The sequence below is a fragment of the Centruroides vittatus genome, unplaced genomic scaffold, assembly GCF_030686945.1.
Source record: "Centruroides vittatus isolate TY-2023 unplaced genomic scaffold, ASM3068694v2 contig_10, whole genome shotgun sequence".
NCBI lineage: Eukaryota > Metazoa > Arthropoda > Arachnida > Scorpiones > Buthidae > Centruroides > Centruroides vittatus.
Window position 1 is genome coordinate 6,420,976 of NW_027120658.1, and position 16,066 is coordinate 6,437,041.

At 28.6% G+C, this 16,066-nt stretch overlaps 1 protein-coding gene across 4 annotated transcripts in view; it reads left to right on the top strand.

Annotated features, from left to right (window-relative positions):
- The window catches only part of PMCA (plasma membrane calcium-transporting ATPase 3), a 428,157-nt gene extending 412,605 nt beyond the window's left edge, over nucleotides 1–15,552 (top strand). For 2 of the 4 annotated variants that reach the window (XM_067273313.1, XM_067273391.1), the window contains one exon: nucleotides 13,546–13,909. In XM_067273313.1, the coding sequence (XP_067129414.1) occupies nucleotides 13,546–13,803 (258 nt within the window). In that variant the 3' untranslated portion in view covers nucleotides 13,804–13,909. Of the gene's footprint in view, nucleotides 1–13,545; nucleotides 13,910–14,053 lie in introns of those variants that run through there. The other 2 variants (XM_067273462.1, XM_067273535.1) reach the window with 2 other exon arrangements.
- The last annotated feature ends 514 nt before the right edge of the window (nucleotides 15,553–16,066 follow it).

Below are 16,066 nucleotides of genomic sequence, written 5' to 3' on the forward strand. Positions count from 1 at the left end.
GAAATTGTGCATATGTCAGGAACTTCTGTTCGAACAAACCTGACCTGCCATCCGGGTCAGCGATTTTTGTAAAGGTGGCAACACTATTTCCGACTGGCGTCCTCTTAACCCACAAGTACACAAAAATGTACACAGTTACAACTAATGACATTATAGACACAAAATTAACTTATGTACTAACAAATTTATTTCAAGAAACACTTGCTAAATATACAGGTTTTGATTCCAACAATGATCAGATATACCCAAAATAAACACATCAAACAAGTCTGGCATTTGTACCTACAATGCCCCATGTCATCACACCCAGTTACTTACCAGTCGGGTAATAATGGTCAATATGAAGAAAAAGACCATGCAATGTGAGTGGTCAGTTTGTGTTGACAGAAGAAAAAAGATGATCATCATCAGCTCACAAAATGTGTTGTACAGTACATACAGTCTCGGTGTTATACAACATTTTTTGTTAAATAAAAATTTTCATTTATTTACCTTGGTTGTATTTGTTTTCTCACTGGAAAACACAAATTCCAAGACAACCACAACAAAGTATAAAACTTTACACTATATAAATACATACACATTACCAAGATATATTCAACCAGATTTCACATATTCCAACAAACCAATACATATTATTATACTCTAGTGTAGTAACATACCATGGCTTTAAAATAAAATGGCAAACAGACAAATGAAAACACACACAAATCATAAGCTTACACCTGACACAGAAGAACACAGAAAACACAAATTCCAACTCAAATGAATTTAGTCGATTAATGCCAAACAATCTGCCAGGACACCTACCTCTAGTCAAATTAATTAGTAACTACTGTAATTATTAACTTAGCCCAAAAATGGCCTGATAATTTAAGAGATCATTTAGTATTAATCAAGTTAATGACATTAGATAACAATTAGGCAGGCTGACATGCACTAAAATCATTATTATACCAAAATTAATGAAAGAGAATAGTTAAGAAAAAACAAAAACACAAACACCATATAGAAGAATGCATCAGCATTCTCAAAAACTTCCAGCCACAAAGATCTCAAATAATACAAAACATATAATAATATATGGAAAACAAAGTAATGCATATTTTTAAACTAATTCAATTATATTCACTAATTGATATTAAAATATTGTGTGTGAGCTTTTAAGATTCAACAGACTTTTCCAATAGGATTGTTAAATGAAAAGTTCTATCAAATTAATTCAATCTTTTTCATTTCCATTCAGAAATTTCATAAACTGCATTTGATGGCTATCAAATTTCCAATAGTAGATAGGTTGACACTTTCTTTAACTTGGATAAAATCACGAAGGAAATGTAGACAATTAAAATCTCTGAATTGTCTATTGCTTAAACTAGTTGCCAAGGGTGGCAATGCATTCTATTTTCACATGTATGTTTGTTGTAATAGTCATCTAAAGTTTTTCATGGTGCAAAAAAAATTATTTTAAGTTATACTATTTATAAATCTAAAGAATTTTTAATAAATATTTAACAATTTTTATTAAAATTATTATAAAATTATTTATTTATAATCTTAGATGTTCAGTAAATTAACAGTACTAAATATATTTCAAGAAGTTGCTGCATTTGATATATTATATTAAATTTCTTTTAAAATTGAAATTACAGCAAAAATACTATTTCTGTGCAAATAAGAGTGATCTTACATGTGAAAATTTACTTGTTTTTACATTTTGGAAGCACGTGCCTTTTTTTGTTTATAAAAGCATACCTTATATATAAGAGAATTACACTGCTATGTAAATTAAATAAGAATGTACTTATACACTAAGTTTTTTTTCAAGATACATTCTAATATTCAAAGTCTTGAAAGAAGTCTTAAGAAAATTAAAGTATTTATAAGTTTGTATTAATAAGTATTTGCTTCAATATATTTAAATCATATACCTGCTATAAAAAATAGTCTATGAAGCTATTAATTTTTGATTTTCTTATGTAAAGAATAGCAATTGTGTTGTAAAGAATAATGTGTAGCAAATATATAATTTTTACCATATAAGTATGCATTCCATAGTGGCAACTTCTTGATTCAGTGTTAACAGTTTTAACTGAAATGGAACTCTCCTGGAGAGCATGGTCTAACAATCTAGTCCAATCATCAATGGAAAAAAAGGATCTGCAAGAATTGGTAAAAGATGATCTTTGTAAGTATATCATTATTTAACAATGTATATAATTAGTTATACACAGAGATTATAACGAACAGTGGTTTTTTTCTTGATGCAAATTTTAACACAGAATATCATGTTTATGCATTTATTCAATTGTCATTCAGTTATTCTAACTTTGGCATGACTTCAATGTTTAATTTTTGTTTTAAATTTATTATTTATGATATCTGTTTTTTTTTATATTCTTATTAAGAGAACCAATTAAAAGAAAAATCAGCTTTTGTATATTTGAAAATATTTATATATATTCTATATTTTGAGTGAAATGACTATCATATGAGTATATTGTATCTTGGTATATTAAGGCCTGGTCATATGAATGGAATTTTTGCATAATGGTGGCTTTGTTACCATAAAGCAGCCACAGTAATTGCTCTGGCATGCTAATTCAAATATAATAATTCACATTTAGCAGAAAGTCTGTGGCTATGGAACATTACTGTGAGGCTCTGAACAGGTCTGAACCTCTCTGAAATTTGTGTTAAAATCATTTATTTGTAAGGACAAAATTATCTTTTTTTAGAGAAAAAAAATAGAAGTTAGAGATAGTTTTTCTTAATGAAAATGACACAAACTGTTAAACAATAGTTGATCTTTGTTTTTCTATTGTTCTATCTCCAGATGGGAATTGAATTAAACTTTGATTTTGACTTCTCCCATGCCTCTGAAAGGTTTCGAATTGTCACCTGATGACGAGGAGAGACCAATTGGAAAATGGAATTGGAGGAAAACAGATAAAACCTGAGAATTCAAGGATGCAAGGGCTTCTTCTCCCGAAAGTTCCAAGTGGCGGATCTATTGTTGTGTGTGTCTTGTGCCCATCTTTGTCTCCATCTCCCGACCTCGGATCGACATCTTTCCATCAATGGAAGTCGACCACGTTGTCCCGGACCCTTCAAAATGAGACTATCTTGGAAAGGAGAGGAAGGCCCATAGGCTGTTGCCAACGTAGGACTTCCAAGATTATGGAAATCTTGAAAGCTTCTTTCATGTCAAATAAATGGTTTCTTGTAACTGTAGAGTCTGTCTCAGTGCCAATTGCCCACATACAATCCTTTGTGACCACTCGACCCTCTTGACATTTTTGCACTCTGTCGGCAATCTTACATTACCACTTGCCAGCTGTATTGCACACAGTGGTGTGACCAGAGGGTCAGCACCAGACCGGTGATGCCTATGTCAGGACTGACATTACTGTATCTTTTAAGGCAGATACAGAAACCTTTTTGTCTGCTGTTCTGATTTTTCACAAGCAGTTGCATATGTAGACACTAGATGTCTGGGATGGAGACGGACTGAGAGACAATGCGACGGAAAGAAGTGCGCATTACACCTAAATTATAACAAAATACAGTAGAAAGTTGTTAATCCGAATCAATTGGGGACTGGGGTTGTTCAGATTAGTGATTTGTTCGGATAACCAATTATGTATGAAAAAATATATTAACCTGTCCGATGTTCAAATTTTTCTCCGTTGCGTGTCACTTTCACTTTGTGTTGAATTTTTCTCTGTTGCGTGTCGCTTCGTGTTGAATTTTCGTCAATTTTAAGCCTAACGAAAATTTTTATAATAATAATCGAGGCTATTGTATCGTTAAAAGTTATTTCTTTATTTTGTACAAACAAAATATATTGAAGAATATAAAAACATGAAAATTATACTTTAGAAGTAAATTTAGTATCAAAAACATTCAATTCAGCATGACACAATCTGACTGAAAATTGTTCAGATAACCGGCGATTCGGATTACTGGGGTTCGGATTAACGACACTCTACTGTAATACCCATTTATTTTTGTAAATTATTTACACATGTACATAGAATAACAGAGTTTCGTTAAAGCTTTTACACAGTGTCTAAAAATGGATAAAGCTATATAGTGTAACATGATTTGGCTTTCTACTAAGTTAATGGGTTCCTAGCCAAGAGAGAGAGCTTACATTATTACATGTGATGCTAAGTACCTTGATTGGTTTGAATGTAGTCTTGAGATTGCAAAACATCTGGATGACAGGATGGAGAGTTTGGTTCCTTGATAAGTCCACTATCAAATGTTCGACGTTAATGGTGCCTATGGTGAACAGATCGATGAAAGGACGGTCGAAGGAATCAGCGATGGAACACGGTTAAATTACACTCATGGAGAGGAGCTGGGTCGGCGAATTCTCTGTTGGTTTCGATCTTCAACTCTTTTATTTCAGGTGTCCCCCTTGATTTCAATGCCCTTTTTAGGCAATGTTAAAGTTTTTGACCAATGGTGAATATTTGTTGTTAGTTCCTGGTGACACATCTGATGAGTCCCCTGGGAAAGGAAGTGACTCTGGAGAGAGAGAGAGATGCAATCATCCTCTGGTAATTAAATTGAAAATTTTGTTTTCACTGAGTTTGAACTAATTTAACATTTGAAAGACTAAATTTTTTCTCAAAAATTTTGTCAAGTCCAACTCAGTGGAATGATTGCCTTGTGGCATCTGCAGATTGGCTACAGGCTATTGCATCATACTAAATAACTCGCACAAGCAGAAGTGGCAGTTGTGTGGAGAGTGCTTAGTTGATATAGTCCTGGGTGAATTTGGAAAGCATGATTCTAGAAAGAATACCAATCTGACATGGATGATCTTAATGTAGAAAAGGGAATGTTGAAATATTTATTACAGATTGAGAAAAGGCCATGTATTTGGGACATTTGTACTTACATGTATTTTTTTTTTAAGAATTAAAGTATTTCTTTTAAGAACTGAAGTCCCGAGAACATTACTACAGCACAGTTAGAGCATTTATGGCAATTGGCCAACTCAATACTACTACTGTCCATACAGTATCTATAGGAAAAAACAATGCCGTGCACAGTAATCATGTGACCACCATTTTGCAGAAATTCAGCTTATCTGATCCAGGGCTAAATATTGTAACAATGTTGTATTAAATGTGTTGTTTGGTAACAAAAGTACATCCATTCTTTAAAAATCTGAACTTTTTCAAAATATAATTTCTGCTCATTATAATCCTATGGTAAGTTTTTTGTTAATATGATTATAATTAATTATAATTAAAAATGATGAAAACATTTCCTGTGAATAGTGTAATTTGGTAAATTTAAATCTTACATATGATTATTCTGCACATTTTATATTATTATTATTATTATTATTATTATTATTATTATTATTGACTTAAGAAACAATCGGTTGTTATATTTAAATACTTTATTATAATTGAATAATGAAAATGCTATGAATGTTAATTGTAAAATGTCTTACACAATTAATTGAATTTTACAAAATTGAAGTAAGTTTAACTACAGTGATCTTAATATAATAATCCTTTTATAAATTGAAGATATTTAAAATAGTGATGAAACATTTAAAGTTAACACTGTTAATCTATTAGAAAATATTCTCACATGCTTCATTTGGCAGTTTATAAATGTAATTTATTATAAAGAAACCTCAAGCAAGTCACAAGTGCATGCATTATCTTTTAAACTAAAAGTATTAGAAAACTGTTATATGTTGTAGGAAGTTAATTAAAACTATTAATTTATACACACTTACACAAATGAGCACGAACTACATTTACATCTGTAAATTACATTTCATATGTATATTATTAGCAGATAAAATTACATTTGAAAAACAGCAATAATGGTTGTTCATTAGTAATGAAGTAATTGCAATAAACATTTGTTAACTATAAATGAGCATTAGTATACATTTATATATTTAATAATATGAAGGTTGTAGTAGAAGAAATTAGACATTATTTTTTGTTTTTACTATATTTTATTTAACATTGCATATGATAAAGAAAAGCATAAAAAAATTAATATGCCTCAATGTCCTTAATATATTATAATGTTATTTTTGTCTACAAGTACATAATTTCTATTATCAGGACTTATTAGACTGGCTTAAAAGATTCTGCAACACAGTTTCACAGATCAGAAATTTATTTTATTTGATATACAGGTATATCAAATAACATTATAAAAGCATAAAAAGTTTTTATCAGATTATTATTATATTGCTTGTCTATGAAAAATGAAAACATATTTTTCATTTATAACTTTTAAAAATGAAATGTTTATTAGAGATGTAAGCAATATCAATACCACTCTGATACCAACATATAAGCATGTGTCCCACCATATCTGGAATAGTTTATTTTACAAACTGATATCCTCTATTAAAAAAAGTCTAGAGATGATTCCTATACCAATAAATCAGTGTATCAGAATGTTCCTGGTGTATCTGTTCATTTTATGATCTGATATCCCAGTCTCTCTCTATTGTAGTAGTGATTAAATCATTAACTATTATAACTGTTGTGTAATTTTATAATAGTTTGATGATGAGGATTCATCAGGCTATGAATTCAATCAGTTTTTGACTTTTTCTACCAATCAGTACTTTTCTGTTCAATAATTAATAAAAAAAATATTTTATTATGAATTTTATTAAAGTTATAAATAATATGAATTATGAATAAAAATTTATATGCCATTTTTAGTTTTCATATGATTTTTACAATAACTTTTGTACATAAAAAATATTTACAGCTATTTTAATTAATTGGCAACAAGTGAAATTAATATAAAATTTTTTTTTAAATATAGAATCCATTAAATCATATGATTATGCAATTTACAAAATTTTTTTTTAAATTTTAATATAAATTTATTTCAATATACACCTCCATGTTTTCTTCTCTCCTATTAACAAACACTTACTGTTTGAACAGTAAGGATATTTCAATAAGAGAGAAACAAAATATAATCATTTACCCATCATACATATTTGCTTTAAGCATTTTTCTTATGTATACAATTTGTATTTAGTCAATATTAGTTTAAAAGTTAATGCAAAGATTTCATCAATATGACTTTTGATCTTGCTTGTTTTTTCTCATGAAAATCAATTTACTGAAAATAAATTAAAATATATCTTATTTTACTTTTGGAAATATCATTATCAAATTTTAGACTTTCATATTTGCTATATAATTTATACTAAATACAGTGAAACCTCGCTTAACAAGCATAATTCATTCCAGAGTCTTACTCGTAATGCGAAACACTTGTTAAGCAAAACAATTTTTCCCATAGAAATTAATGTAAAATATGATAATGCATTCCACGCCAAGAAAATGCTCAAATGTTTTATGTATAACGTTTATTCAAAAAAAATTGTACAGTATACACTGTTAAGGAGTGTGAATCATCATCGTCTTTTCTTCTAGTGCATAATTAACCATCTTGGAATGAGAATTTGATTTGCAGAAATAAATAAATAAAACAAATCGCAGCTAATATGATAAACACTCCAAATGATATGCCTAATTCTTGGGTTATGTAAAGGCTATAATTATATATTAGAAATTAATTAATTTGACTAGAAGTAGGCAGTTATGTTTCCATTTCGTATTTAATTTAATAATTATAAATAGTTAATTTTTAATTCAGACATTTCTAAAATTTAATTTGGAATTGGTCATTAAATTTAATGACCCAAGAATTTGGCATATCGTTTGGCGTGTTTATTATATAACGGGCTATGGTTGTTGATGTTTATAAGTAATATGTGTGAACACAAGTTTGGAAAAATATGTGATCACAAGCGACACTAAGATGCTAGCAGAAGGAGTGCTAAACACAGACTGATGGAGCATGCTCCATGCGCACAATTCGGGATTTCCCCTCTCCTCATCACTTGTTATGCGAAACATCGCTTGTTAAGCGAGGCAAATTTTTACAATTTGTTTGGCTTGTTATGCAAAATACTCAGTGTGCAAGGTGCTCGTTAAGCGAGGTTCCACTGTATATTACAGGGGCGGGCAAGCAAGAGTTCAGTGGGAGCCGCAATGTAAGTTTTGCAAAATGCATGGGAGCCGCAGTTCTGTATTGTCGTGGCGAATAGTATGGTAAGGCGCACGATTTTATTATATAATATAAATATAATATAAAACAAATATTGAATATATTTAATAAACATATTTTCACAAAATTATAAAAATAAAATTGTAAAAATAATAATAAAAAACAGAAATTAACACTTTCAGCAAGAGCCGCATGTATCTCAAAAAGAGCTGCATGCGGCTCTCGGAGCCACATTTGCCCATGCCTGGTATATTATTTTTTGCTAACTAGAGAATTTAAAAATTAGGAGTAAGTTTGCATATTATACAATGACAAGTATATGAATCAGTTCTAAATGTTATAAATATGAATTTATAGCAATTTATATAAATTTGTAAGAGATTTTAAACTTTTTATTGAGGTTACAAAATTTATTGTATCAAATTTATATAATATGTCAGAATGCAATTGATACCAGGGTACTCCCAAAAGTAAGGTCTCCTATTTTTTTTTTAAATACAAAGAAATGTTTATTTTCAATAATGTTCATATCATTAGAACATTTATCTATTTTTCTGCATAATTGCCATTTCGGTCAATGCATTTTTGTATGCTCATGTCATACCAGCTTGCTGCCATTTGTGTTAAACTGATTGAAATTCATCGCCAATTGACGGAAGTGTATGGTGTCAAAAATGTCCTCAAATGGTGTAGGGAGTTTGCAGCTGATCAAACTGAAATTCACGACAAAGAAAGAAGCAAGAGATTGTCAATTTTCGACGAGACGGTCACGAAGGTTGAGCAAACCATGTGTGAAGATTAGCAAATCACTCTGGATGATCTCTGCATTTTTGTTCTTGGGGTTTCCTGAAGTGCTATTCATAGGATTTTAATGGAAAAGTTGCAATATCAGAAGGTTTGAGCAAGATGGGTCCTGCGAGCTGGTATGACATGAGCATACAAAAACTGTACAGCGCCTACAAAAATGCATTGACTGAAATGGAAATTATGTAGAAAAACAGATAAAAATGTTCAAGCTTTAAAATGGTATGAACATTATTGAAAATAAATGTTTCTTTGTATTTAAAAAAAAAATAGGAGACCTTACTTTTGGGATTACCCTTGTATTTCATGAATTTTTTTTGATAATAGTTCATTGTTAAAGAAGCTTGCATTAAGAAAATAAATGAATTTATTTATTCATTAACTTCCTTTAAGTTAACTGAATGAATAAATTTTTAAAAGAAATTTTTGATTCAAAGACAAAAATTTTACAAGTTTGACTTTTGGATTTTTAATCTGAATTTAAACTATCATTGGTAACAAAAGTATTTGTTTTTAAGTGGTTCAAAACATTTTAATTGCAAGTGTAGAGTAAATGTTGTACTTATTGTTTTTGTGTTAGTTCTGAGATTGAGGAATATTGTTGTAAACTTTTCTGTATGTAGAGCAACTCTTTTATATTAAAAATATGATTACATTTTTGCTAATATAACTATTTTCAGAAAGTTTTCAATTTTCAAATATTCTTATAGCAGTTACTTTCTCGTCATCAAAATATCTCAATCACTGATAAATATGTTTTCAAATTATACAATTTAAACTTTGCTATAACCAAAATATAAAGTCACGCATTTCATTTTAATGTATGATATTTTGAAATTTTTCTTTTTATATCTTTTGACTTTAAGATATTGTATTAGAGAATTCCAACTTTATTTGTTAAATAATTAAATTGTATAAAACAAAAAATGCTATAGATATTTTATAAATTATTAAGCTTTGAATTAAAGGTAGGACAGTTAATGTCATGCTTACATATATTGACTCTTATTTATATGGATAAATAGTTCAAAATAATAATAACAAAAATACACTAAGTTGAACTTACATAAGCATATACAGTAATTACATGTAATTCACTCACTCTCACAAAACATTTAGAGAAACAATATTTTATCTTGTGATTATTTATATTTAAAAACCTTCTGGTATGCTACAGCTTATATCAAAAGTTCAATTTTTTTTTTTCTACTTATAATTTTTATTACATTAATAATGTCTTTGGAAGTTTTCTTCTGACAACATTATTAAGACATTATTCTTCAAAATAAGTCACATACTTCTGCTAAGATTGGTGCCACTTATTAAAAACAGATTTGGTTACAAGATTGTAACATCATCTTGAATCAGTCTTTGCAGCACTTTTTATCTTTTAATCTGATGTTTTGTAAGATATTCTCACTAGGAAAGTATAATGTACTGGAACAGTGTCATGATGGACAAGGCTGTCAAGAATTGTGTGATCTGGGAGTAGAGCAGTTTTTCTTTTTTTCTGAAAAATGAAATATGCAGAATGTTTTTTATTAATAAAAAAACAATCTTAATAAAAACAATATTAATTTTATAAGTGGTAAGAATTGCTGTGGATCCCTAAATTTTGTCTGGGCCCAGGAAAAAATTCCCAGCTCCCTTCCCTTTGATGGCTCTGATGATTAGAACTATCTATTTGCTTGCCAGAGATGAGAACATTCTCATTTTACTGTGTTAGAGATAATTGAGAATGTCAATTATCTCTATTGATTTCCATGCTGATGAGACATGTTTGCTATGCTAATTGTACAAGAAATGCCAGGTTTTAATGCCAGTAATCACTCTGATTAGGATATCAAGATCTTTATCAATTGTCAGTTGAGAATCTCAACTGACAAGTCTTCATATTCTTCATATTGCTCATCTGTTAACTTCCACACAACAATGTGAGAACTGTTGTAAAGCATTTTCAAGTTATGAATAATGATGCATATAGAGCCATGCAAAATTCCAAAATATTAACCTGATTCTCTATTGATAGTCTAATGTTTCTTTTGTTTCTTTGCAAACTTAGGAAATCATTTCTTGTTTGTTTCTTGCTGAAGCTAGCAAGTTTGGATGGAGTTATATGAAAACATTTTAATCAACAGAGGATAAGTGTACAAATGGCCTATGACATTGTACTATCATCATGTGCTTTTTTAAGAAGATAGTAAAAGTTTTACCAAACCACTTTAAGTTTGATGCAGAATTTAATGATGTTTTGCTGTTTCTGATATGTCATTTGAGAATTCAAAAAACACTTATGTATGCCAATACTCAGATGGATTATAACACATGCAGTAGATGCCTGTCTGATTTTTTGTTAAACAAGTATTGACATGTCTGAGAAAATATTTAAATGTGTGTGTCCATTTTCAGTTACAGCTAACATCAAAAGTTTTTAATAATACATACATTGCTTTACTTTTGACTATTAATAAAAATACATGAAATTTACCTAAGCCACTCAAATTATTTATTTTTGTATTTTGATATATATCATTTAATCTTTGTGGAAGATTTTTATAATAATTTTAAGTTTATATGACAACTTTAATACTGAAGTAATATTGAGTCCCTTATTTATCCCCTTGTCATTTAAGTAATGATTAAATTAAAAAACATAAATTGATTAATTAATAAGACAGACTTTATTATTCATGAATTCTAGTTCCTAAATCTAACTTTTATAATATGATACACAAATACTTGGACTAATTCTATTTAAATTATTCAGCTGAAAAACTAATTGTTTTGTTTTATACCATATACTGAATTCTTTAATATTATAATAAAGAAATTTCTGAAAGAATGAATTTTTGCAAGTTTACTTGAATATTTGACAAACATGTATGGAATGCTTCAGTAAACAAAGAGAAATTAAATGCATTAAAATGAGTTTCCTGACTTTTTATTATAAAATGTTTATAACATTTGTTTTGTCATTTAAGTAATGATTGCTCTATGAAAGTTGCTCTATGTATAGAAATACAGTATTTTTCAAATTCTCAATTTAATTTATTTATAAAAATTATGTATAATGGATAAGCTTATTTGATTTTCATTCAGTTTAAGTCTAAAGTAAAAGTAAATCTTAAATTAATTTTATGATAGAATAAGGCATTTTCAAAAGTTAATTGTATAATTTCTGATTGTAGGCTATAATAAAAGTTGTCATTTATACAGATTGTCATATTTTGAAACTGTGAAATTGCATACATTTAAAAAAATATATTCTACTTAATATTTTAATAATAATGTATATTTTTTATATAAGGTATGTCAGTTTTTATTGAAAAAAGTTTAAATATAAATTACAAAATGGTATTTTTTTAAATTATTTTTAATTACAAAGCAAAGAGCAATAACTTTTAATTGTGTTATTAATTAATATTATAATATAATTAACTAATCTAAAAATTTTTTAATTTCAAAAATAAATTCTCATGAAAGTAGTATGAAGTGATTTCTGATTTCTAAGAATTATCAATTGGTATACAAAAAATAAAATTCTTTTTTTTTATGTAGAAATTTCTATAAAGAAATAGGATATTTGTGTTAGATTAAAAATTATTTTTGTATGTGATTTTTTTAGCATTGTAAATGTTTCTATTTATTGAGTCTCTAAATGTTTTGTTTTATTTGCAAGCTTGTATACAATGTATACTTTTATGCTCTTTTTCTTATAAATTGCTTTTTAAAAATTCATGTTACATTTTTAATGTGTATCATCATCTAGTGTAATATATAGAGCTTTATATGTTGATAATTGGGCATGATTGCTTTATTTTCAATTGTTAATTGCACGAATGTGCTTTTTCAATAAATTAAGGAATTAAGGTTAATATATATAACTATCTATATTTTAAATTTTAAAGCAGATACTGTCATGAAGCACTATATTCTGAATGCACTATTATTTCATTCTTCGGTCGGTTTCTGTTGGCATTTCTTCAACCATAAACTGTAACTGTTCCAAAATACCAGAATACTATGTAAATTTTTCATTGATTATACATTTTTATTTTTTAGTTTGCATGATTTATTTACATAAATTTTTTTGTGTGTGTATGTGTACATATGCATATATATAGTGAGAGAGTGGATGCATTTGTGCGTGTGAATGTGTGTATGTGTATATATGTACAGTACATACATATTTGTTAGTATGTAAATTATGTGCATAAAATAATTTATAATTCAATATTCAATATTTAAAAAGAGAAAAATGCTGGTGCTTTTCAGAAATAAAATATGCATGTTCTAGATAATTTTAGAAATATAATTTATTAAAAATAATATCACTTTGTGGCATGGTTTTATGAATATTTATGACACATTTTATATAAAAGAGTATATCCATTTCAGTAAATGAAAAATTTTGAATATTATCAGTGCATGGCCTCTTTTACGCATTTTACTTATCAGAGCTTTTCTGATCATAGTGCAATATTGATCTCACTATTTTCTATTGTACTTTACAATAATTTTCTGTTTTGTAATATTTGTTCTACTCACATTTTGTTAAATATCACTGTCTTTATGCAAATTCTCTTTGTGCCTCTAATGTCTTGCTTTCTATGCTTTGCCTTTCTCTATAAATTCTTTTTCTATTTACAGATACGAGTAGTTAATGCTTTCCGTAGTGGTGTAGACCCGCGCAATAATCCTACACAGACGGCCTTCCTCAAAAGGACTTCGACCGCTGGCCTCGTCTCTACTGCCGCAACTTCTTCTGCAGCTAAAGGGTTTTCCTTTGAAGGTATTAGTAGCCAAACTGATTCTGAAAGCTTCAGAAAAGATAATATTGTTAGTGATGAAGAAAATACTTACGAAAAAAAAGATACATCGAATCAAGGGGTTGAAACTGCTGTATAAAAAAGCAAAAAAAAGTCCATTTAAAGTGATGCCTAAGGAATATAAATTGGAAACATTTGTTGATAGTAGGGGAATAATCCTAGGAATAAAAAAATACTGGACACATTATTCATATATTTCTGTAGTAAAATTAAGTCTAATTTATACTCACTTTCTTACTCCACCATAATTCATGTTTTGGGAGTGATGAAAGCAAGATAAACATGCAACTTCCACATCACTTGTCATATCCAATTTATTTCTGTTTCAGGTTTGGAGAGGAAGAAGAAATAGTTATATAATACAAAGAAACTGTGCATCCATTACCACAGAAGGAATGTTTCATTATATCTGTTCATACCTACATAATTTCTTTTTGTGCTTGAGTGTTTTCTTGTGTTGATTTACAAAAACCAAAATTAAAAGCCTGTTGATATTATAGAACCTATTTCTAGTTGTCAAAGTCAAATTGTTAATTTTTTGACAAATTAAAAAGTGACTACGAACTTCAATACTGTGTATTTAAATTACGGTAAATCATGAAAATGCTTACAAACATTTTATATGTCATACTTATTACTGCCAGCTAATCCTAAACTTTATTGGGCGGCTTGGAGTATCAAGTAAGACAATATTGTTGGATACTTCTAACGGACATTGTAGATTAAAAGAAATCGTTGAGAATTAAGTGGTCCGTGCCTTGTAAGAACTCTGCTAGAAGTGTTGCTTCTGTGACTGACTCCGTTACCGATAGTAACTACTGGAAAGATTTGCGGAAATGAAAAAAAAAATGTCCCATGCAACTTGAGACATTTCAAATATCATCATCTATAGATTCTATATAGTTCAGTGTGGAAATTATAACTCTTTATGTATTTGCTAGAGAACGATAGTTGTACGAACTAAAGCTGCAAAAGTTGGATCGAGAATTTATCCTGCTTATTTATTAAACACAAGTTAAGAAAAGTGTTAAACTGCCAATTGTTCACTTTTCTTGATAACTTTATCCTTTTACTACAAGTCATAGTGAATACCAAGTTTCTAAGTATGCTTGTCTATTTCATAAAAAATTTTTCCCACAGTATTGATTTCAGAAGTTTTTAGATAGGATTTTTGAGTATATTATTAAAAACAAAAATTGTTGACATATACCATTTTAATAATTCATCATTATTAGCAGTACTTAACAATTGTCATGAATTTAAGTTTACATCTATTACTTTTTTAATGTTTTAAAATTTTAAACAATTTACATAGTCATGTTCTGCAGCCAGAGGGAGAGCAATAATTATCTCTTAGAGTTAATCTGCAGTTAAAGGAGCAGTAGCAAATTTTTAATTATTCTATGTACGATATTCACGGCTCCCCTCGTCAGAAAAGCTATTTCTGTAAGTTCCCTATTTTCATTACTTATATAATATAGTTCTCATTGTTATTGACTGGATAAAAAAAATGAAACAAACCAGAATTATAGCAGTAATACATTGTATGATATTGGCCAAAAGACAATTTGTTTTGTCCTTTCCTTCAGTGCACTTTATGATTAGTGTTAATAGTTTAATAAAGATAGATGTTACGACACATAGAAATCCTAGAATTTAACTAATCATCACACATTTCAGTCAAGACCTCCTAGCCTGCTAAAATATTTCTGTTGACTATTTTACTCTTATTCAAACATGGTGCATTGTTTGTTCAAATAAAGACTGTACATTTTCAAAACACTTCATCTGCTATTAAACAAATAAATCAGATATTTCCCACTTAAAAGTTGTCTGTGATTGATTTCAGTTATATTCAAAACAGATTAGATTTTAGTAGTGTGACAGGTTAAATGTTTTACATTAAATAAGTTAAGTCGAAAACAAATAATTTTATGGTAATACAGTGGAGCACCTTTTACACATTTCACATTTAAACATTATTTTACGTTGATCCCAAAATATTCCTTTTCTTTCGGTAATGAAATATTTTGTTCATATGTCTAATTCCATTATGGAGTTTATGCATTGTTTGTTTACTTTCCAATAAAGATGATAAATATTGCAATATTCTTTTAGAAAATATATTCAGAATTTCTAGATTCCCTTTCAATTCATATTTCCGAAATTAAAAGGCTTGATACACTTGGTGGAATCAATTTTATCTCTGAGATAGAAGATTAGTAGCAGATTATTGGCTAATAGATGTGATCACAATATATGTCTATGCTTTTGTAGTATCCTATAAAGGCAAAAGTTGAAAATAGTATACCACTCAGTGCATATCAATCTTGAATAGGCAA